Consider the following 25,236-nt stretch of genomic DNA (forward strand, 5'->3'; position numbering starts at 1 on the left):
TTCAAACACAGCAGAGATTTCTTTTGTTCAGAAATGCCCCACATGGAGGAGCCATGAGAGAAAAACCAGTCAGGCCTTCAAATATAGAACATGGCCAGAATATATGAAAACCTGAAACACAAACAAGTTCTGGTAAAAAGACATGACTTGGGAAGACAAGTTGTGTTCAAATTAAAATCCAACTGAACATTAAATTCCTTCCAGAATGGAATTGTTCAGGAATGTAGCTTAATATGCCAGGGTCCTCTAATCTAAGGACATTGGATCCAAAATACTGATGCTGAGTCAAGTCCAAAGTCCTGTAAGGTTTGTCCTTGGGTTGTAGAAGTGGTAAAGGAGAGAGCTAGAGAAATGGGGCTAAGTAATCTGATCTTTGTTGCTGCTTCTGTGTCTTTGGACTATGCTAGGACATCTCAGGGGTGATTAGAGGCAAGAGACAATATACAACAGAGACCTAGGGCCTCACCTCCTGGACCACTCTATAGGAGAAAAGCAAACAACTGAGTGTTCCTTCTCTGCATTCTCCACTATGAACCCACAAGAGGCCAAGAACATGTACTGTTGTCAGGATTCTTGGGTTTGCAAGAGGTATTCTGGGAGCAGAGGAGATGGGATAGTTTTGGTGCTAAAAAGATAAGAAAGGGTTTGGACTTTTTTGTTCTGTTTTGAATATAAAATTTATTGTAAAGACATGGGACTGACCCAAGACAACTAGCTGAACTTGCTACTGGCTTTTCTGATTCTAATATTCCAAATGCAAGAGCTACAGATCTCAAATTCAACTACAAAAAAGGTAATAAAAATATAACAAAATGGCACCTTCAACACAATAGAGCAAAATCTTACAATATAACCTCATGGAACCAAAGGCCCAATAGTGCTAGCTCTGAGAGAGATTCAAAAGATTTCAAGTCTTTACCCTTCCCAAAAAGTAAACAAAAAGCTAAACCTGACTGTTCTGTATTCTCTGAATATGTTAAACTTCAATTATTCTCCAAAGTGTCCATACAAAGAACAGGGTTCTCTGTCAGTAGAAAGGAAAGGTGAGAAGAAAATAGGGAAATAAGGAAGGAAGCAAGGAAATAAAAATAGAAGTGGGAAAAGAAAAAGGGAGAAAGAGAAGAAGTGTGCACAAAGTAAAAGGAAGAGGAAGAAGGGGGAGCAGAGGAAGGAAGGAGAGAAAGGGAGAGGAAAGTGAGAAAGGGGAAAGGAGGAGGGATTGGAGAAGGGCAGAAGGGTAAAAGGAGCAAGGCTATAGGAAAGGGGAGGAGAGGAGCGAGGGGTAGAAGAGATAAAGAATAAGGGTGTACAGGTAAAAGCAGTTTATGGTCACAGAAGTAATCAAGTTCCTTAAAGGGGTTAAAATATGCAAATCAGTGCTTTGCAAATTCTCTCTTCTTCAGTACCTCAGCAAGGCAGTGGAAAAAATGTCTTTTGGTCAAATCCAGAAGTGTTCCAGAGGGTCAGTCAGGATGGGAAACTGGTCTGAACGGCCCAAGGGCTGCTAGTCCTCCATGAAGATGAACCTCTCATTCACTGGCAAGGGCTGCTGCCTGAGCTGAAGGGACTGGCTTGGTCGAAGAATGATGGGCTTGTAAGGGCAATGGGAAGCAGCTTTCAGATTTTCCTGGTTTCCTCTGTGGTCAAGTAAAAAACATCATCTGGAGCAACCATCCAATTCATCTGTCTCTTTTTCTCTGGAGGCAGGAATCCATCCTGAATTAATCTGATTTTTGTTGGATGGGCTTTCCCATTGAGTTGCAAGTTTCAGCTTGGTCCCATCCACACCATTGTGCTGTTCCTAACCCCTCTTGTCCAGGATGGTTGGGGACCCATTATTAATGACTGGAGTTGACTTGGCATCAGTAAGGTTATGGAAAGAACTAGACACACTTATGGGGTCTGGCATTGGAGGCTGGGAATGAGTCTCTAGATACTGGAGCACAGCTTCCAAAGGTTTTTGTACCACTTGTTTTACTGGGAGGTTTCAATGATTGAGTGCTACATTCTGCTTTGATAGCAGCACTGTTGATAAGCATGTAAGGGTGCCTTGCTGCATGCCAAGGATGCAATATACCTTGACACAAGCACCTGACAATCCTTGTCAGTTTGGTTGTGTGTAGGCAGAAGTCTTGTCTTCATAGCAAATTTTGGACTCCCTACTGTTCCACATAGGGATGCCATGAGGACTCATGTTGTTGTGGTTTGGAACTGATATCTCACCATCTAATCAGGCTGGCATTTCCAAGCTACCATATTTCTTCCAGTATGTCCAGGAAGATGAACAGAAACAATACTGCAAATTAGGGAGACACCAAAAATTCCACTGGTAAGATTGGGTGGCATATTTTCACAAGCCCAGCTGGCTCCTGGTCTCGACCCTGTCCTCCGGTGCCATTTACAACACTATGCTGGGTGTTATTTACATTAATCCGATTTGGGTATGGCTTGTTATAGTTAGGTTTATACACCTGCTCTAATCTGCTTTCTGCTTCAGTCACCTTTAACTGCTTCTGTTGAATATATCCATCTGTTGTTTTCCACATGTAATAGCATTCAGTGATTCTGGTTAAGGACTTCTCTGAAAGAAAATCTTGCTGAATGTCAGTGAAATCTTTTCCTTGTTTTTCTAGAACTTCCTCAGAGAGATTGGCCTCGGAAGCTGATCACTCTTTGATTTCATTTCGGCAGAGAACTGGACTGCCCTGAGGCACCAGAGCAGAAATGGCCTTGGAAATATTGTGGATGTTTTTGTGCGAAGTATCCATTGCATGAAACAGCGCAATATCTCTGGAGATTGCTGCAGCGCTCAAATGTAAGCTTGGCTGTTTGACTGAATGCTGCAGCCTAGGACAGGGGCAAAAATACCAACAGATTGTGCCACATCTGCTTACTGATTAATGTATTGATTATATGCTTCCCAAACTTTTGTTTCAAGTTTGACTGGAGTCTTCTGTCTTTCTCCCACCATCCAGAGGGTTTTAAATGTCAAATGGAGGAGTTTGTATTTGATTGTACAAATAGGAACCCAGTGGAGTTTCAAATTATTGAGGAGGGGAGTCACATGATCAGATCTGTGCTTTAAGTATATCACTTTGGTAGTTGTGCTGAACATGGATTAAAGAGAGGAGAGACTTGGGGGAAGAAGACCTTATAGGTATTATAATGGTCCAGGTGAAATGTAATGAGAAAGGATGGTGAGCGGAGATTTAGGGAGTGAGAAGAAATATAAACCCACCAAAATAAATCTCAGAATTTTGGAGTTAGAAGGGACCTCAGCAATTGTCTAGCATAACCCCCAACCAAAAAAAGAATCCTAACTACAACATAGATGACAAATTTCTCTTCTGATTCCCTGGATTTTTCTTAATGGAAACCAAGTCAACCACCTTTTCCCACCTTTTTGAACCTATTATGCCTCCAGTATGACAACTCTTTTTTTTGTTTGTTTGTTTTTACACTGTTGGCACTGTCTATGGCGATTCCACTCTAGCCTCACTCCATTTGTACATGACATATTCAGATTTTCTAATGTCATTTTCATGCTTTGAGTTTGGGATTGCTAAATTCCTCTGCTGTAACTTCGAGAATTTTGCAGGATATTAAATGTAAACATAAAATTGACTTAGTACAGTTCCTGCCACACAGTAGGCACTTGCTGAATGATTATTGATTGACTGATTATTGACTGTTGGTGTGAATGTTGCAAGAATCACACATGATCTTTAGCATCAAGAAATAACATTATAATCAGCAAGGGCAGATAAAGAGACAAGCTGGAGAAAATAATGTTTTCAAGTGTCAACTAGTGCTTTATTTGGGACATTAGGCACAGATAAAAGAAAATGTTTTCCCACTGAGCACTTGGTTTAGACACCAACTCTGACTCTGAGCCAGTTCATAACCATACTTCACAATCAGTTGATTTTGAAAATCTTGAGAACAGTACCTTATATTGTGGGTCAGCTTCTCAAAAATCATACCACCTCTAAAGTCTGCACACAAGTGGCAAAGATAAATTACCAGCCCAGAGAAAGGGTTGGGAAACAATCAAAACATTACAGACTTGAGGAATTTTAGAGATGTTCTTGAGGGAACACACACTTTCATTTCATGGACAAATCAAAAACTCAACTCCAAGAAAATTGATGCTCTGTTAGAAAGTTTTCTATGACTTGAGAAACAAAATAAATGGAGGAAATGTTACCAACTATGACATAAAGTGGAAAATTCAAATAAATGTCCACAATGTTGGAATGGTGTTTGACACCTCCTAAGGCTGGTTTAAAATGCCTTCAAATCTTGCTGTGGACCTAGGGCCAAGAAAATGGTAACATAAATTCTGGGATGTCTGATTTAGCTGAGAGGGGGAAAATGGTCTGGAGAGCAAGTGAACAAGATGCACAGAACTATGTGGAAATTCCAGATCATAAGTGTGTGGGCTTAGAGGCTTTAGAACTGGGAAGGACCTAGTTTAACCCTCTAATTTTATAGAAGAGCAAATGGAAGACAAAACTGAGTTATGTGACTTCCTCAAGATCACTTGGGGAGTGAGTGGCAGAGTGAGGATTTACACCTCTGCTCTGTCATCCTAAATGTATTGCTGCCTGCCTTTGGAATTGAGTGATTTGCCCTAGAATTTCAGGGAGTGGCTTCTGGTAGGAAGAATGAGTCCCCATCAAATCTGTTACTTTGTTTACTCTGGCCTTGCTTGTAGAATCTGTTAATTTTTGTACCTCAATGAGATAAGATGATCATATATTTAGAGAGGGAACTTGGAGACCCTGAAGTCTAACCACTTTATTTTATAGGTAAGGAAACAGGCACAGTGAATTGCCCAAGGTTATACAGTTAGTAAGAGTCTGAGACAGGATTTGAACCCTGGTTTCCCTGACACTAGTCCAGTACCTTACCCAATATATATAGTGCCACTTCTATCATAGAAGAAGTATGATGCTTGAGCAAATGAGGCCCAGAACTGGAGAGTCCCTCCCTTTTTAAGGTAACTAGACCTGTCTGGGGCTACAGCCCAACTTTCTGTTCTAGTCCAAAGTATTAGCCACGAGGTGAACTTTCTATCTTCCATGGGTAAAAGGAGCCAGCTCCCCTTTCTTCTGTACTATCATTTTCTTTTGCTTCCTTTGAAATAAATTTAAAGTCCCATAGTTAACTGCCACCTGCAGTTCAAAAAAGCAGAAATCCTTCTGAAAGAGATGCATGAATATTGCGACACCTTGAAATGAAAGCCACTGTCCCAGGAGTCTGGAAGAGAGATAGAGAAAATCTTGATGGCTTTGAAAATCTCCTTCAAGTAAAGTTCCTGTTTAAGAGGAGTCCCTAGGGTCTTTGTGCTTGTCATCTCTTGGGCAGTTAGTGGAACTACCAAGACAGTGGAAGGGGAAAGGCTGGGGAGCTGGGAAAGGGGAGGGAGGGGGAAATAAATCTCTGCTCTGAGATCCCATTTATCCAGTGGCAGATAGTCTAAGGGAGTTTGGTTGGTCCTGATTTCCCAATGTTAGTGCCCTCCCTCTCCCAACTCCCTTGTATTGAATGACTTTGGATATATTTGTATGTATTCTTTTTATATTTATGCTTGTTATATCCACTTGTTATTTTCCCCATTAGAATAAAAATTCCCTGAGGGTAGGGACTATTTTATTTTTGCCTCTCTAATCTCACTACTAGCTCGGTGCTAGGATTAAGGAAGCATTTAATAAATGCTTGTATGACAAGCCCCACTGCAGGGTTCCCTGGTACCTTTAAGGAGGTTTGGGGGGTATCTAGGTTCTCTACCATTGACCTCACTGATGGTGTTCCCTCAATTTTAGGGAGTCCCCACCTCGGGCATGCCAGGTTTATTTAGCCAAATAACAGATTTTTTTTTTTAAACAAAGGAATATTTACTTCAAAGGTATGGCAAGGATAAACATAAAAACCTTGCCCCCAACACCTGGGGTGGGGCATAACTCCCCCCTTCACCACCTCAGTCTCTGGGGAAGGAAAAGGAATTAGGTTTATAGTTTTGCTCAATTCCTATCTAGCACAGTCTCACCAAACTACAAGTCCAAAGTTCCCCTCGGGGAATCCTCAGGGCTTCCTGGCTGCAACATCCAGCCTGGAATCCTGTCCGGTTAGGTCACCATGACTTGATTCTGGGTCTGGGATTCCATTCGTAGTCTAGAACTGAAATGGACAAATGATGTGGACCAGGACAAAACCTTAAATCCATTTCTTAGGGCCGTAGGGCCTAAAAAAGAGAGGGCTGTCAGTCAGTTCATGGTCCCCATACTGGGTGAACCTGATCTTCACCCTCTCTGGGCATAGTAGAAAAAAGAGAGCAAGACTGGTCCAGCGTGGTAGTTTTAAAGATGCAACTTGCTACATGGTAGACAAATGCAGAATTTCTTATCCCAGAAGTAGAGTGCCTCCATCTTAGGTAATTCGAAGAGGAAAAACCTTCCATTTCACACACTTATATTTGTATATTGATAATTAGTGGAGGTAGGGGGAAATGGACCTCAATGGCTGGATCCACCAGCTCATCAACCTTGGAAGAGTGGGCTCTCAGGTCTTTCAATTACTGTGCCTAGTACCTAGAGGTACTGGATAAATGTTTAGTCCTTGCCTGTTCTCTGCAGTCCAGCAGGTGTGGGAGGGAGTTCAGTAATAATCTGATCCAACAAAGAACATGGCCTTTGGGCTACCTTTTCAAAACTGAACTGATTGTACCATTTTGATTAGAAAGAGAAAAAGGATGAGAGGGTTCCGAGTTTGGGATGCTTAATAAGGCAAAAGTCCTTATGAGGGATGTAGCTGAAAGTTCTCCTGGACCTCAGAAGAAGAATCTTGCCTCTTCTCTGCATTTTACCCATTGTAAGCTGTCACTTCAGTGACTGAGTCATCCTGAGTTCCATGAAAGAATTCTGGATTCCTCTGGAACACTGCTGAGCAATTTGATCTAGAGGAGATCCCAATAGGTAGGTATTGGGTTGAGGAGAGCAGGGCAGGATTGAAACTATCCCCAACTGTTAAGACCTCATGGTAATTTAAAGCAGCGCTGTATAACTGAGGCTGCTACCATGTTTAGGATAGCATTTTCCCATCCTATTCTTTCTCCTTTAACTCCATCCTCCTAGGTGGCTTGATACAGAGTATTGGACTTGGAGTCAGGAAGATCTGAGTTCAAATCTAGTCTCACACGTTTACTAGCTTTTTGACCCTGGACAAGTCACTTGCCACTTTCTGGCTCAGTTTCCTCAGCTATTAAAGGGTGATAAGAATAGTGCCCCTCTCATAGCATGGTTTGACACTAAGGCGCTATATAAACGTTAACTATTATTATTGATTTGTCTCGAAATATGTGGGCATTTTTGGTGGGAGTAACTACAAATTCTATTGGTGGTTGTAACAATTCCCTCCATTAACGAGGACCTTCTACATTCCTTCTTTCACTTTTGTCCTGCACAAGCAAAAGATTTCCTCGAGGCAGTTTTCAGAAGAAGAAATCAAAGTTATCTATAGTCATATTAAAAAAATGCTCTAAATCATTATTGATTAGAGAAATGCAAATTAGAATATCTCTGAGGTACCACTCCATACCTATCAGATTGGTTAATATGACAAAAAAGGACAATGACATACATGTACACAAGTATACGTACATGCGGCTTCCTTTGATAGAATGTAAATTCTTTGAAACACAGGAAATATTTCATTTTTATCTTCATATCCCAATCATTAGTACAAGTTTCACATCTAGTAGGTGTTTAATAAATGCTTGTTGATGACCTGACTTGTATTGACTTGTGTGTATATGCATAGACACACAAATATATATCATGTATATGTATATATGCACATATATCTATATATGCTTGTGTATATACACACAGACACTCACACACATATACATACGTATACATGAAACATACGCAAGTATGTATACATCTTGTTTCCTTTGATAGAATATAAATTCTTTAAGACACAAAGATTATTTCATTTCTATCTTTCTATTTTCATTGTTAGCAAGTGGTTTTTGTTTAGTTGTTTAGTTGTATCCTACTCTGTGTGACCCCATGGACTTTGTCCATAGAGTTTTCTTGGCAAAGATACTGGAGTGGTTTACCATTTCCTTCTCCAGTGTGTCCCCATTTTACAGATGAGGAACTGAGACAAATAAGGATGAAATGACTTGCCCAGGGTCACACAGCTAGTACCACTTAGCTGCTGGCATATTGTAGGTACTCTTAATAAAAGCCTTTTAATTGATCTCTTGAATCCTTCCTTGGGCACCACTTAACAGATCACCTAACCGCTCTCAGCCACAGTTTCTTCATCTCCAAAATGGGGCACCTACCTCAGAGTTGTGAGGTTAAATGAGGTAATATGATATAAAGTGTTTTGCAAATGTTACCAGGCTGTAGAAATGCCAGTTATTGTGATTCTCTGATCATCAGTTTGTCTTTAAATGGTGATACTGCCAATTCTTGTACTGCTAACCAGAACTTTTGCCTGGCACATAGTAGGTGCTTAGATTCATTAGTTGAGTGACCACTTCACAGGACTGTGGTGCTAAAAGCACCTTGTATATCATGAAGTGTTTCCCTGCTGAACCGTTATTATTACTATTACTGACCACAGCAACAGCATGTTCCTTTTGGTTCTGAGACCTGTAGGTCAGAGTTGGGCCTCAGGTATGCATGGCAGCCAATATTTTGTCTTAGCTCAGCTCTGGGCCCACGTAAATAGATGCAGCTGTGTTATTCTAACATGCAGAAGCTCTCCTGGAAGAAGTATTATTTCATGCCCTGCAGGATTTAAAGTCTTCAGTCTCAGACATTTTGTCTATAAGGGTTTTGAGTATCCTTTATAATCATAAGGACAAAATGTCCCATACCTTTTTCTATCGATTTAAAAGCATTTTTCTTTGCTGATGTGCCCTAGATTAACACTTTTCCTTTTGAGAGCTAGAAGAGCTCAGAATTCTGAGTCCCATGTGGATCCTTTTCTTCTGAATGCTAGGGTGTGCAGTGGACAAAGCACTGGACCTACAGTAAATTCTACCTCAGACGCTTATTATCTGTGTTAGCCTAGGCAAGTCACTTAACCTCCACCTCCCCTTTTCCTCATCTATAAAATGGGCAGAAGAGCAGCTAGGTGGCATGGTAGATAGAGTCCAGGCCTGAAGTCAGGAAGACCTGAATTTAAATCCTGTCTTAGAAACTTCCTAGCCATGTGATCCTGGACAAGTCACTTGATTCTGTTTGTCTCAGTTTCTCCATCTCTAAAAATGAGATCGTAAAGGGAACGGCAAACCACTCCAGTACCTTTGCCAAGAAAATCCCAAATGAGGTCATGAAGGAATTGGATATGAATGAAATGACCAAACAACAGAAAATGGGAATAATAGAACCTATTTGCTATATGAATTAAATAAGATATTTGTAAAGCACTTTGCAAACCTCAAAATGCTAAATAAATGCTACCATCCTCATCATGATCCATCTCTGTGGACTAGACCTCTTCATGTCTTTCCCTTAAGTTGTAGCTCAGGTTATTCTGAAGCCACATAATAGCCTCCTGAACATCTACTCTGTCTCCTTGCCAATACTTCATATTATATATACTTGCAAATACTTATTTCCTCTTTTTCTCTGTCTCTCTACAAAGGTCTTTCTTTATTTTATGGCACAATCTCAGTACTTAATGGGTTCATTTTGATGGTGGTATTTGGGGCCACAGGTTGCAACAAGGTGAGATAATTACAAAAGTCAATTTATATAATTTAAGAAGGCTTCCCCTAATATTCAACAAAGGGCTAAAAATAAATACAAGGTGATAGGAGGTTTTGGCAGAGACCATGTTTAATGGAGATTCACTACATTAAATAAAATGCACTGCTATCCTAAGTGGCCTGCCACAGAAGACTTAGCCCTCTCTCTCTCCAAAACTCTATAGAGCTATATACCCTGGGGATATTCACAGACACACTGATTGTAAGCATAAGAACAGTAGGAAGTTTAATACTCTGGCATTCAGATGTTCATTCCCAAAGATTTAGAGGATTAGGCATCGGAAGCTTGCTTGTGTACAACAGCCAGTTGAGCGCCCTGAGGCTTTCCTAGAAGCTGTCCATCTCCTTCCTGCCCACACAACGTCAGCGGACTTCGTCCTACCCTCCATATTCTTCTCGTCTTCTCTGTAGCTTGGTTTTGGTTTCTTCTTGCCGACGTCTCCAGGCAGCAATGACAGCTTCGTCATCCATCTTTTCCTCATCCTCTTTGTCGGTGCTTCTCCGATATCGGAACCTTCGCCCTGACGCAAATTTTCCTTCTTCGGTGTTTTCTACTCTTTCCTTCTCCCCTTCCTCATCAGACCTCATGAAACTCTGAGTGAATTTTCTCTTGGCTCCAAATTCAGAAAAGTCTGCTTTGGATGATTCTTCTGCATCTTCCCAGTCGTGGGTTCTGGCCCAGCTCCGTCGCAGTGGCTCAGGGGACTCCTCTCCCTGGGAAGGTTCAGGGCTCCTTTGAAAAAAGTATGGCTCGGGGCTCTCTTCTCGAGACCTTGACGTCTCCATGAATTTTGACCTGGAGAACTTGTAAGACTCCTTGTCCTCTCTAGTGGAGGAAGAAGAGAATCGAGAGGTACTCCTTATAGAGCTGCCATCTGACTGATGGTGTGAGGAGCTGTCCCGCTCCTCTGACCGGGACTTGGAAATCCTGTAACTGGACGCTTCTGACTCCACCTCCCGGAGAGTGCTTGACCGGCAGTACTTTTCTCCAGAGCTCCGAGACCAGTCCCGTGGTGGGGGATCCTCGTCTTCTGTCTTCAGGCCACTGAGCCACTTATTAATACTTCTGTTCACTTCTAAGTTGGCGACGTTGGCACTTCCACGACGATCAGACACAGCCAAGGAGGAGGAAGAGGAGATGGTTGTCTCAGGCTTATGAGAATCACTCCGGGAAGAATATCTGAAACTTCCTATGGCACTGTCAGTGTCTTCTTCCCCAGCACCATCCTCCTCTTCCTCCTCTTCCTTTGCCACTTTCTTCTTGAACAGGTGGCTGCGTTTGTGGTCTGAAGCAAGTTTCTCCATTTTGTACTCTGACATCTTCTCTCTCAAACCGCTTTGCATCTCCTTTTCCTTCTGTTTAAGCTCTTTCAGGTTAATATCATCTGCAAAGAGACTGTAGAACGGCTTAATTGTTCCCGTTCCCTTTCCCTTTCCCCTAACTCCTTCAGTTCTTGAGCTCACAGTACTACAAGACAATACAGACTGAGTGTCAGCGTTGGGACGGGTCAGCAAGAAGGTACCTAAGGACTGGGCACTCTGCCCACTGAAGCAGGAAGATTGATCATCTCCCAGGCCATTGCCTAAGGGAGTGGGTTTCATGCTCACAGTAGAAGGAGGTCGAGACAACAACAGCATCTCATTTTGTTTTTGAGCAAGGGTCTCAGTGACTACATTGGCGATCCAGTTCTGAATGCTTGCTACAGAGATGGTGTCTCCAGGTCCCACTGGCAGGTTGGGCAAAGGTATGGTAGGCATGGAGCCCGAGATATTGCTTGGGGTCTGAGACAGGTGGGACCTATTGTTTTGCATACTCAGCACAGAGCCTGAGTCCCCATCAGTACTGGCCGAGGCAACAGAAGGCCAGAAAACAGATAGGGGAATGCTTTTGCTGGTGGCTGTGCTCTCAGCATCCCAGTTATCCATGGACTGGCTCTCCTCCAGAGTCTGCCTGGTCCTTTCTAGCAGCTCCAACCTCCTTTGTTTCTTCTTGGCCAAAACCAAGTCTTCCCCTTTACTGAGTTCTACCACCTCATCCTTGTTTTCATTGCCTACCTTCTTCTGGTGTTTTAATTTCCAGGCCTGGTAGGCTGTCAGGTTGACATCTGAGAGGTTCTTCTTCTCCCCTTCTGTGGTCTCTTCCCCTTGTTCACCAGTGCCCTCTCCCGCTTCTGAATCCCTCTTGTGAAATCCAAACTGGATTCTCTTGATCTTCCACCGTTCTAAGGCAGTCAGCTTGTCCTTGTTCTTTTTGCAGAAGTTATAGAAGGAACTGGCTTCCGAAGCCACACTTTCCTCATCATCCTCCCTCTCTCTCCTTCCCGTCTCTGAATCTGACTCAGCTTCCTCCTGTCTGCTCCTAGAGTGATATCTTTGAGATGCTTCCTTCTCAATCTCCAGCAGCCTTTGGTTCCATATGTCCCAGGTGCTGTCAGAGGACATTGAGTCAGAATGCTGCCTCTGCATTTGCCTACGTCTGCTAAGCTTCAACTGCTGCTTCAGGACTTGGATGTCATGACTTAAGGTGCTCTCTGAGGTGCTACATTCACTGAATGTGCGCCTCCTGCTTCTCCCCAAGAGGGAGTCTCCATCCCCCTCCCCCTCTTCTTCTTCCTCTGTTTCCCTAGACCACCTACGGGACCTTTCTGTTTGGTACTTTTCATTTCGGCTTTGCCATTCCTGAATCACCCTCTCCAGGTCCTCCTCAGATTCTTCCCCTCCTTCCTCATCCAAGGGTGTTGGTGCTGGTTGTCCATTCCTATCCCGAGGGAAGTCTTGCTTGTTCCTCCAGTCCTTATACAATTTCTCCTCCTCTTCATCATCAATGATGGTGATAGGCTTGGAGACCCTGTGAGTACTCCTCACAGAAGAACCACTCAGGGTGCTGGTGGTATCCTCCTCCTCTACTGTGATTGAGTGAACTCTGGCCCCTAACACACTCCCTGTGTCTCCTTCACCCGCCAGCACAGAGCTACTGCCTACTTCATCCTCATAATCCCCTCCCTCCCTTCCATAGTCCTGGTCTCGTTCTTCCATCAACTTCTCATTCAGCTCCCTCAATTGCTTCAGGAAGCCATCATTGGGGTAGATGGCACGCTTCTTCCTTACGGTCATCAGGGCTTCCAGGATGGTCATATGATGGAAGATCATCAGATAAGCAACCACCAGCACAGCTGACCGGCTGATTCCCATTTCACTACTGACCAGGATTTTCCCTGAAAATAAAACACACATGTTTAGCTTGATTTTGCCAATGGGAAGAAGTGATTCCTCAGAGAGAGATGTGACTTTTATCAGCCTTTCTCCTTTTTATAACTACTTTGTCTATAACACGAATGATTATATGAATAATGAAATAAAATTAATTACATAAGATTCTCCTTTTGATGCAAAAAAGAATGATCAATGGAAGATATTAATAGTTTATCATTTCTTGTTTTGGCTCATTATATTGACATTCTAGGCTCAACTAAGGTACCACCTCCTATGCGCAAGATTTCCTGGTAATCCTAGTTGTTAGTGCCTTCTCCCTCCTCAAAATATCTTATATTTTTCTACACAAATGTTATATTGTCCTCAGCAGGATGTATGCTTCTTGAGGCCAGACACCATTTTTCATCTTGTCTTTTTCTTCCCAAAAACCAGTCTGTAATACTTAATAAATGATTATTGAATGGAATTGGGTGGAAGGTAATAACATAAACATAAATACTCAAATGAATCTGCCATCTCTTCTATTTGGAAGCTGCTCATAATGAGGCAGATCAACACTCACCCATGCTTGACCTTTCTTTGCTGTTATTTTCCCATGTATTTGCCACAGGAGGTATCAGAGTCCATTGTAACACCTGGCATATTATTGTTGTTCTTAAGTCATTTTTCATTTGTGTCTGACTCTCTGTGACCCTATTTGGGGTTTTCTTGGCAAAGACACTGGAATGGTTTTCCATTTCTTTCTCCAGCTCATTTTACAGATGAGGAAACTGAGGTAAACTGAGTTAAGTGACTTGCACATAGCTAGTGTCTAAGGTCTCCTGGCACATAAGAAGTACCTAATAAATAAAAGTTCATGGAATTCAATGAATTAAATTGCATCTGAATTGCCAAAGAGCCCTGACACCATCTTCTCTTTTCCTTGAAGTAGGCTGTACATGTCACAATATTCATGGCTCTCCATGGAGCCAAGGTGATCTCCCTATGCACTAGTAAAATCAGTCCTGTATGGGGATGGTTCAGATTTGTTCCCCCATGACTTTTAGGTTGATACAAGTTCAAAACCAGTGAAGTTTATTTATTTACAAAACTCAGATTCTGTCATAAGTTATTTCTAAGAGTTTCAGATTCTATTCAATTTTCTTCTCCAATTCAGCCTAGAGGTGTTAAAGGATTGAATTAGGGTGGTGGTCATAGAAGTGGAGAGAAGAGAACCTATGGGAAAAATATTGTACAGAGAGAGTGATAACTGATTGGATATGGGGGTGGGAGTGGGAATGGGCATGGCAGAATTGATAGTATAGGAGAGGAAAGAGTCTAAGTTGATACAGAGGTTACAAATCTAGATGACTTGAGAGGATGGATGACAAAGCAGAAGTGGAGGTGGGGTAGAAGTCCAATTTGGGTTATGTTGAGTAAAGGAATAGGTCAAGTTACCCAACAGGCAGTTGGCAACGGAAGACTGGAGTTCAGGGAAGAGTAAGGAGCTGAGTGGAGGGATTCAGAAGTCATTTTGGGAGAGGTGGCCTGTTGTAACGTAACAACTACAATAATAATGAGGACGATTTTTCTCTTTTAGACTGTGAGCTCATTGAAAACAGGGACTATCTTTTGCCCTTTCTTTTTATCCCCAGTGTTTAGCACAGCACTTGATAAATGCTTGTTGACTGACTACTTCAAAGCTTCCAGGATCTGCGATTTTATCACCGTAAACTCTCCCTCCATCCATGCAGGTCACAACCTCTCCATAATGGATGGTCTCTGGGAGTTGCTGTGGTAACAAACTCATCACTGCAGTCTGCCTAGTTATCACCCTCTCCAAACTTGGCTAAGACAATTCTTGGACAACACACATGAAACTCACTGACAGATCCCTGCTTGAAACCTCTCTGTTTTGGTCACACTTGTGAGAGTGTATGTGCCATTGGCACTATCTTTGAGAATGAAGGGTTACCTCTTTGCTCCAATGAGACCAGGAGCAGGAAAATAATAATTATAACTGCGTCATAACAAAATGTCCCCCATGAGGCTGTTGTGAAGAAACTGGCACAGAAGATAAAGCATTAGATATGGGATCAAGGAAGCTTGAGTTCAAACCCTGACTTAGATACTTACTTGTTATGTAACTTAACCTTTTCTAGCCTCTGTTTCCTTATTTACAAAATTAAGATAGTAATAGCACCTCCCAGGGTTGTTGTGAGGATAAAATGAGACAATATTTGTAAGGTGTTTTGCAAAAATTAAAGTGCTACATAGATGTTAGCTGTTATTTTTATCATAATGAAGAGGACTGGTAAGAATGAAGTTGATTCTGTTGGTAAGAGTGTGGTATGACTTTGGACAAATCTTCTTTTCAACTTTGGGTCACGGTATCTTAAGTGTAAATGAATGGGTTGAACTTAAGATATATTCTAAGGTCCCTTGGGCAGCTAAGTGGTGCAGTAGATACAGCACTGAGTCAGGAATCAGGAAGACCTGACAACCTTAGACACATACAAACTGTATGACTCAAGGCAAGTCACTTAATCTTTATTTGTCTGTTTCTTCATCTGTAAAATGAGATCATAAGAGTACTTAACACACAGGGTTGTTGTGAGGAACAAATGTACTTAGCACAGTGCTGGGCACTCAGTAGGTGCTTACTAAGTGCCTATTTTTCCCCTTTTCCCTTCAAACTGGCATTCTAAGAATATGTGATCTTAAATTAGTCATGCTTGGGAGTCCCATAATGTCATGTGAACAAGATATCAGCTTTTGAATGGGAAGGGGGTAATTGACTGAATGAATCCTCTGACACCAAGTTATTGTACCTGGCAAAAAGTGACCAGTGTATTTCCTCCCAAGGGAAGTGTTAGGCATGATGTGTACATGCCTGATTCCTGTACAAGCAGGAATACTTGGTAATGTAAGTAACTTGAGTATTCACACTACAGTCCCCTAAGAGTTGGTCCAACCATCCTGGAAAGCAATGTGGAATTATGCTGACCTTGATGAAAATATCCATAACCTCTGACCCAGAGATCTCATTGTGAAGAAGATACCTCGAGGTCAAATATGGAAAAGGTTGCCTATAACTAAAACATATTATGTGGTGACCCTTTTTTTAATCAGCAAAGGAACTGGAAACAAAGCAGCTGCTCATTAAGTAGAGTTGGCTAAACCAATTGTGGTACGTGAAAGCCACAGAATGTTACCATTGTACAGGAAATGACAAATACAGAGAATTCTGAGAGTTGTGAGAAACTATAAGACCTGATGCAAAGTGAAGTAAGAACCAAGAAAACAACAGACACAACGAAAACACCAATGTCAAAAAAAGAAAAAAGATCAGCTATGTAAGTATCATAAACAAACTTTGCCCTGAAGAAAAGAGAAAAATGCATCTCCCTCCCTTCTTTGCCAAAGATGGGAGACCAGGGATCTGGAAAACTGAGAAAGGAAAGAGGGAAGGAAGGAAGAAAGAAGGGAGGGAGGGAAGAAGGGAAGAAAGGAAGGAAAGAAAGAAGCACTTATTAGGTGTCTATGAAGTGCTATTATATTAAACACTTTACAAAATTCTGTTTTGATCTTCATAACAATCCTGGAAGGTAGGTGCTATAATTATACCCATTTTACAGCTGAGGAAACTGAGGCAAACAGAGGCCAAATGACTTGTACAGGATCACACAGCTAGAAAATGTTTGAATTCAGGTCTTCCTGACACTAGCCCCCAAATTTCTCTACATATAGTCAGACTTGGTTGATGTCTGAAACAGTTTTGCTGAACTGCTTCCCTCTCCCTCCCCCCTGCCCTCTCTCTCTCTCTCTCTTTCTCTCTCTCTCCTTCTCTCCCCACTCTCCCTTCCTCCTGTGTCTTGCTGTCTCTCTCTCCTTTTACCTTTCCCTCTCCTTTCCCTTCTCTTTGCTTCCTTCCTTTCTTTTTATTCTTTATTACAAACAATGGTTCTTTGAGGAAAGGGAAGGTAGAGGGACATATCTGGAAAGAAAGATGATGTAAGATCAAAATATATCAACACTTTTTTTAAAGGTCATCCAACTCCCAACTTGAATCTTCATGTGTTTTTAATACCTGTGGTTCATACAGGTTACAAACACCTTTCTCTCCTCATTTTCTCTCCTCATTTTCCTTCCTTTGTTCCTTCCTTTCCTCCTTATTCTTCCTATTTAATCCCTCACCTCTACTCATTGCAGCTATAAGGTCCTCACACAATCCACTCTTTGTCATCCATCTTGTTTCCCTACCAATACTGCCCAAGCACTCCTGGAGCTATGGAAGCATCTATTCCCATTATCTCCCACCACTCTACTGGAACTCTACTGTGGAGGGAAGCCAGTGCTGCCCTATAGAATAAGGAATAAGCAGCCAGTGCTGCACCAAGGAATAAGAAAAGAGTAAATTTCTTCTACCTCAAAGTATCATTGACAGTCACATTCACTTCCACATTGGTCAAAAGAAATAAATAAAAGTTTTTGCTACCAGAAAAAAGGGAGAAAGAAAAAGACCTAAAGAAAGCTATTTTTCTTCCCATTAGAGGGTCCTATACTCTGCTCATTGTCTGTGACAGGCAATGATTTTTTTTTTAAAGGAATTATTGACATTGACCGAAATCACTTGGCCTTTGGCTTTTGCCTTATAAACAAGAACAAAGCATGTTGTAAAATGGTCCCCTCAAATTCTCCTCCCTTTTCTCAGGGTTTAAATTCTCCCCAATGGGTGGAAAAGTCAAAACAAATGGTGAAGGAAGAGCCAGAGAGTGGTGTAAATGAGCAAGTAAGAGACAGACAGATAGACATTGTAAATCGAGTCCTTAGTCTAATGCAAAATATGGTGGTTATCCAAGGGGTTTAAAAGTTCTCCCTTGCTATGATATCTTCTCCTTATGAATTTCTGGATGCCCAGACCCACCTGAGCCCAACCCTGAGTCCATCTTACCTCTGTAGGTCAGCAGAGCTTCATCAAGGAACTCTGCAGCCTTTCGAAAATGCTGCGATATGTCTACCTCAGGGAAATCATCCACCTCTATACCCAGGTACTGAATCTCCAGGCCATTGTAGAATTCTGATCCAGTGTAAACACCCGTGCCATGAGCCGCATTGAGGATGTGTGTGACTCCTAACCTCTTCAGTCTCCCCTTATTCACAGCCACACTCCTTAAGGAAAATAGGGAAAAGGCATTTTTTAACCAAGGCTAGAGCTAGGGAAAAGTCTAGCCCCTTACCCAGAAGAAGCATTTGTCTTTGGGGGTCACTGATAGGGAGATATCTCCCATTCTTGGCATGTGGAGATAAAAGGTACAGAACCTTCTAGTTTCATTAAAAGACTTGGAGATAATGTTAGAACTCAGCCATGTGAGGCCATTGAGAGAAGCTTGCAGAAAGTTGCTGACTGAGGGAGTGTGGAGAGAGGAGAGGAAAAACAAAGCACAATGGAAGGGAATCTTGGAAGTGGACAAGAAGAATGGGTTTTTGCCCTTGGCTTAAGAGGCAGACTTTGAGGACCGGAGCTTGTACAAACCCAAAAGCAGCTGTTGTGATCGTTGCATGCTGTTTGCCTCACAGGCCGGGCTTACTAAACGGGAAGGGTTTCAAGTAAGACTCTGCTGATGGGCTAGCTATATGTCTGTTGCCTAGAAGAACAGCCCATTGAAGTTCAGAGATGTTTACCACCAGGTTGGTTGAAGGGTGATGCATTTGTCATCTACAGAAACTCTCAAAGACCATCTAACATGTCTACTACTAATTGAGAGGGATCAGTACCTCCCCAAGTGGAGGAGTACCTACAGCAGTTATGAAATTATGGATCTGTGAAGTATTATGTTATTAATCTTCCTAATAACAATTGGAAGACTAATGTTGATAGAAAGTTTTACATTTTATGAAGAACTTTTACATACATCAATGTATATACCAATTGGTTTCCTATCAATACTGCCCAAGCACTTCTGGAGCTAGGGAGACATCTATTCCCATTATGTCTCCCCCATACTACTGGAATTTATGAGGTAGGTGACCAGATACTATATTATATCATCTCTAATTCCCAAAGAAACACTAACATGAATTAATTGATCTGATTAAGCCCATAGTATCCTTTGTCAACATAGTAGAACTGTGGAGGAATAGGATATGGGTAATTTTTGATAGATGGTGGGAAAGAAGTTGGGGGAGGGATAGCATCAGGAAAAGTCTAGAACATCATGTATTACCTAGGGAGATTAGGACTTTTTGCTATTTTTTGTACAGTCTTCTCAGTCATAGCCAATTCTTCATGACCCATTTGGAGTTTTCTTAGAGAAAATACTGGAATGGTTTGCCTTTTCCTTCTCTAGTTTATTTTACAGATGAGGAAACTGAGGCAAACAGAGTTAAGTGACTTACCCAGGGTCACACAGCTAGTAAGTGTCTGAAGCCACATTTGAACTCAGAAAGATGAGTCTTTCTGACTTCAGGTCTGATACTTTATTCACTGTGTCACCTAGTTGTCTGAGGATGGGATTAAATGAATGCTTTAGCAGGGGTCTCAGGGCAGGAGAGCACTGGGTACTTGGGAAAGAATGGAGTATGACAAACTTGGGCAACAGAATTTATGACAGCTAAACTAGCTTTGAAACAGACTGCGAGAATGTCCAGCCTTATTCAAGGCTACTTCCCATGGGAAGTGGTCACCATATCTCTTTAGCAAGAGCCCATGTCAATGACAAGGCTTACAGTGAAGATCCATTACTGAGCCAGACTTACTTCTCTGCGATGAAGACATTGGGCCAGACTTCATCCACCTCATTCCAGGGAGCCTCATGACGATCCTGAACCAAAGCCCGTTGAAGGTCCATGACACAGGGTGTGTTATACAGGCTGGTGTCATCAATCTTCTCTTTGACCCTGTTGTATAGGTCCTCGACCAGCAGCTGCTTTGCGGACTCTAGCATCCCAGGGCACACAGTGTCTGTTTTGACTTCCTTTGGCTTGAGTTCTGCCATAGACGAACAGCATTACCCAAAGGCTAAATTTAAGCAAACATTTATTTCTTTACCTTTCCCTAAGCACCCTTCTCACTCTGACAATGTCTCTACCCCTAGGGCCTTTCTCTCTCAATGGGCCAATTCCTCCATGAACCCCCATGACAGCCAGCCCTGCTCATTTCACTCATCTCAGCTCTGTTTCTCTACCTCTCCCTAGTTCCTGCCCTATCCCAATTCCCTCACCAGCTTCTGAGGCCTAAAATTCTACTTCACAGTATTTTAATTTAATTTTAAAAATTATAACGAGAATGTAATAAATGTTATACTATGCATTTCCCAAATATTATCCTATTTTATCCTCACGGCTCTGGAAGGTAGGGGTTATTATCAGCCACATTTTGTAGTTAAAGACACCGGGGTAGATCAAGATGCAGTGACTTGTCCAGGGTCACGCAGTTAGTAAGGGTGTGAGGTCTCCCTCTGCCCACTGTCCCATCTAGCTGCCTAGTTTCCTTTCTTTTGCTCAAAGCTTGGATTCTCCTTTAAAATTCAAATCACAGCAATAACAATTCAATTCAAGAAACACTGAATAAGTTCCTACTATTTGCCAGACCCTGTTCTGGGTGTTGGACCGACTAAAGAAAAGCAAACAATCCCTGCTCTCACGGAGATCGTATTCTCCTGGGGAGAAATAACATGTACACGGCTGAGCATACCCAAAATAAAGCAAATTCAAAATTACTTGGGGGCAGAGAAGAGTGCTCATAAATGCAGGGATCAGGAGAGGCTTCCCATAGGAAATGTCACCTGAGTAAGACATAGGAAGCTAAGGATTTTACAAGGCAGAGGTGAGAGCGTTCCAGGTATGACAGGCAACCTGAGTGTGAAGGCAGGAGATGCAGCATATGAGGGAAAAACAGGTCAGATCATTTGACTGGAAGATGGAGGGGAAATGATGTGCAACCAGACTGGATAGGATCATAGGATCAATCTATATCTAGCAATCACATCGATATCTAAGACACAGATTCAGAAGGGACCTCAGACACTACTGAATTCTATCACTTCATTTTATAGGTGAAGAAACCCAGTTGGGATTTCAATGCCTTGTCCAAGGTCGTATTGCTGTTAAGCATCAGAGACAAGATGGCAAACAAGGTCCAACATACCATACCGCCTTCTGAGAATGGAAAGGTTTAAATCCCAGGTAGTGTTTGTGTTTTATCCAAGATGCAATTGGGTACCACTGAAGCATTTAAGCAAGGGAGTGATGCAGTCACTTCAAGAAAACTGATTTAATGGTTATGTGGAAAATGTACTTGTGTGGGGGGAAGTCTGAAGCAAGGAGAGAAATGAAGAGGCTAGTATAATAATGCAGATGGAAGGTGATGAAGTCTTGAACCAGGGTGATGGAGAAGAAGGGACAAAAGTGGGATAAATATGTAAGATGTGGAGGTATAATAGACAAGATCTGACAACTGATGCCAAGGCAATTGGTGGGGAGAAGGATGTCAGTGACCTCAACAGGGAGAAGGAAATTGTTGTCAATAGTCATTTATACCACAGTGTGAATTTTAAATATAAAAAAAAATTCAGAAAGCAAGGAGAGATAGGAGAGCCTTGACTTTGGGGTGTAGAGAAAGCCCAAAAGGGACTAAACAACTTTTAAATTTTGCTTAGGGCTAGTTCTGTCAATAGCAGCTATCCTTCTTAACAGAAGCAATGGATTCCAAGAGCTGAAGGTTGGGAAGCAAAGCACTCTGGGCATGGGGATCAGACAATGCAAGACAGTGTAAGACATGGAACTAGGGATGGTAGTAACGTGTGAGAAATAGCAAATAGGTCTGTGTGACAGAACTATAAAATGTGTGGATGGCAATAGAATGAAAGAAGATTGGAAAGGCCTCTGGATTAGGAGGTAATAGATTTAAGATGCAGAATGGATATGCATCCTTAGGCATGGATAAATTGGGAATTTATTTTTGCTTGATTATGCATATTTATTACAGGAATTTTGTTTTTCTTTTTTTTTCAGGGGGGGAGTTGGGAATAGGTGGAAGGGAGATATATTAAATGTTCACTACTAAAAAAAAGAATTTTAAGAGATTACAAAAGTAGAAAGGGGCCAGGTTGTGAAGAACATTAAATTCCAAAGATAGAACTTTATATTTGATCAAGGAGTAATAAGGGTTATTGAAGTTAGAGTTTAGTGACTAAGGGACGGCATGTTCAGAACTACACTTTACAAAAATCACTTTGGTAGCTGAATGAAGGATAGACTGGAACAGGAAGACCAATTTGAAGGCTATTGCAATAACCCAGGTGACAGGGCATGAGTGCCTTCATTAGGGTAGTTCCACTTTGCAGCGGAAAGATGGAGATATTTGCAAGAGATGTTGTATCTTGCAAATTTGGCCTCTTATTGGATATGGAGAGAGAGAGAGAGAGAGAGAGAGAGAGAGAGAGAGAGAGAGAGAGAGAGAGAGAGAGAGTAGCTGAAGACATCAAGATTGTGAGCTAGGGTGATCGGGAAGATGGTGGTGCCTTCAACTGTAATAGGGAAATTTAGAAGATGGGACAATTTGTGAACTCTGGAGGAAATTAATTCTGTTGGTTTTTTTTTTTTTTAATGCCTATTGGACACCCAGTTTAAAATGTCCAAAAGCGGTTGGTGATGTAGTATTGGAGTACAGAAGAGGGAACAGGGTTACATAAGTAAACCTGGAAAATACCTGCAGAGAAATGATAACTGAACTCATGGGAACTGATAAGATCATCAAGTAAATATGTATACAAAGATCAGTTGAAGAAACGAGATATTCTTTGGAAAACAAAAGAAAACCCTTGGTCAATGAGCAAGGATCACAATAGCCATTTAAATTATCTATAAGATAGCTAGGTGGAAGATGATTAATCCTTCTGGGGCTCAGAGGCCAGGTGTAAGACCAAGGAGTGCAAGTTACAGGACAGCATATTTCTAATCAACATGAGGAAAATGGTGATCACAATTAGAAGTAGAATGTGCTGTGATAAAGGCTTCATTTCTAAAATATATAGAGAACTGAGTCAAATTTACAAGAATACAAGTCATTCCCCAGTTGATAAATGATCAAAGGATATGAATGGGCAGTTTTCAAAGAAATTAAAGCTATCTATAGTCCTATGAAAAAAATTCTCTAAATCATATTGATTAGAAAGATGCAAATCAAAACAACCCTGAGGTACCACATCACACCTATCAGATTGGCTAATGTGACAAAACAGGAAGATGATAAATGTTGGAGAATATGTGAGAGAGTTGGAACACTAATTCATTGTTGGTGGAGCTGTGAGCTGATCCAACCATTCTGGAGAACAATTTGGAACTACACCCAAAGGGTTACAAAAATGTGCATTCCCTTTGATCCAGCAATATCACTTCTAGGGCTACATCCCAAAGAAATCATAAAAATGGGAAAAGGTCCCACATGTACCAAAATATTTATAGAAGCTCTTTTTGTGATGGCCAAGAACTGAAAGTTGAGGGAGTGCCCATCAACTGGGGAATGGCAGAACAAACTGTGGTATATGAATGTAATGGAGTACTATTGTGCTATAAGAAATGATGAACAGTTGGACTTCAGAAAAATCTGGAAAGACTTATATGAACTGATGCTGAATGAAATGAGCAGAACCAGGGGAACATTATACACAGTAACAGCCACAGTGTTCGAGGACTGTTTCTGATAGACTAAGCCCTTCACAGCAATGCAAGGACCTAAAACATCCCCAAAGGACTCTTGATGTAAAACGTTATCCACATCCAGAGAAACAACTATGGAATCAGAACACAGAATGAAGAAGACTGTTTTCTCTTGTGTTATGTTTTGTTTTGGTTTTTTTCATGGTTTCTCCCACTTGTTTTAATTCTTCTATACAACATGACATGTGAAAATGTGTTTAATAAGAATTGATGTGTAGAACCCATATAAGATTGCAAGCCATCTCGGGAAGGGAAGGGAGAGGGAGGGGGAGAAAATTTAAGACTTATGGAAGTGATTGTTGAAAACTGAAAACAAATTAAATTAAAAAAAAAAGAAATAGAATGTTCTGCCTCAAGAGGTATTGAGCTAGAGGTTTTCAAGTAATGGGTAGATGAACATGGTGGTGGTGATTGGGGTGATGATACAGAGGAGAATTCATTCTTCAAATTCAGGCTTTGTTTGGACTAGATGACCTCACCTTTATAGTCCCTTCCAACTCTAAAATTCTGTGTGCTTAAAATGTGAGCCTTTCCAGGAACAAGGCAATAAATGTCTTTAGACGAAACCCCACCCCCATACCCCCTTCTTCACCTCCTACCTAGGTTCTGATTTAATTACCTTCATTGATGATCTGCTTTGCAGCAACAGCTGATGACAGGTGAATGGGATCCATGAAAATACTCTCTGTTTCAGCATCTGAAACCATGGAGTACCTGGAAGTGGACAACATTGGTATTAATTATGGAGAATATGAGCATCTCAAGGATGGAAACTATCATTTATTCATTTTTGTAATCCCCCCCCATAATAATTTGTGCACACTAAGTCCTTAATAAAATGTTAGTTGAATTGAATTGATAAGAATCTTACCTAAAGGATATTAAAACTCAGTATTGTGTGGATCCTGTTATTGTAAGATTTATCTGACCATCAATAGAGATCTTAGCAATTTCTTCATTTTTACTAATAGTCCTCTTACTTTAGGCTTCATGGGTTTTTAAAAATTATATATTACAAATATACGGGCATGAGTGTCTGCTCTAAGTTTGTCTAAAGTTTTGGGAGAATTTAAGTTAAAATTTAAAACTGAAAGATCTAAACACATAAGCTGTATAAACTACAATCAGGGTGTAACTCGCAACCAGTTTTGCCGTATAATTGCCAACTGGAGAGGCAGTGTGTCCTAATAGATACAGAGATGACCTTAGAATCAGAAAAAGGTCTGGGTCCAAGGACTACTCATGACACATATCAGCTGAGTAACCCGGAGCAGGTGACATAAATTCACAGTGCCCCCAGGCAATTCCCTAAGCCTAGGACTTGCACAACAGCTACCAGTCTTCATTGGTAGAGGAAGTTGCCTCACTAGGAGATCCCTACAGCAATAAAATCACAGGTCTGCAACAACAATGACAAAAACCAGAAATGGCCGATATCAGACTTGTGCTGAGGAAGTCAGTATTTTGATGAATTAGCTTATGTTGAGAAGTGAGTACAGAACATTTTGCTCCTCACTTGTATGTTCTGC

At 41.4% G+C, this 25,236-nt stretch overlaps 1 protein-coding gene and 1 pseudogene across 1 annotated transcript in view; both read right to left on the reverse strand.

Annotated features, from left to right (window-relative positions):
- Window positions 1-885: 885 nt before the first annotated feature.
- On the reverse strand, window positions 886-3,192 carry LOC140529808 (metastasis-associated protein MTA1 pseudogene; annotated as a pseudogene).
- A 6,648-nt stretch (window positions 3,193-9,840) lies between these two features.
- The window catches only part of STYXL2 (serine/threonine/tyrosine interacting like 2), a 31,215-nt gene continuing 15,819 nt past the window's right edge, over window positions 9,841-25,236 (reverse strand). Inside the window, exons 3-6 of the mRNA XM_072648744.1 lie at window positions 24,327-24,421; window positions 19,745-19,976; window positions 17,940-18,157; window positions 9,841-13,008 (exon numbers count right to left, since the gene is read on the reverse strand). Of these exons, the coding sequence (XP_072504845.1) occupies window positions 10,172-13,008; window positions 17,940-18,157; window positions 19,745-19,976; window positions 24,327-24,421 (3,382 nt within the window). The 3' untranslated portion in view covers window positions 9,841-10,171. The remainder of the gene's footprint in view (window positions 13,009-17,939; window positions 18,158-19,744; window positions 19,977-24,326; window positions 24,422-25,236) is intronic.

The sequence above is a fragment of the Notamacropus eugenii genome, chromosome 2 (genome assembly GCF_028372415.1).
Source record: "Notamacropus eugenii isolate mMacEug1 chromosome 2, mMacEug1.pri_v2, whole genome shotgun sequence".
NCBI classification, from domain to species: domain Eukaryota; kingdom Metazoa; phylum Chordata; class Mammalia; order Diprotodontia; family Macropodidae; genus Notamacropus; species Notamacropus eugenii.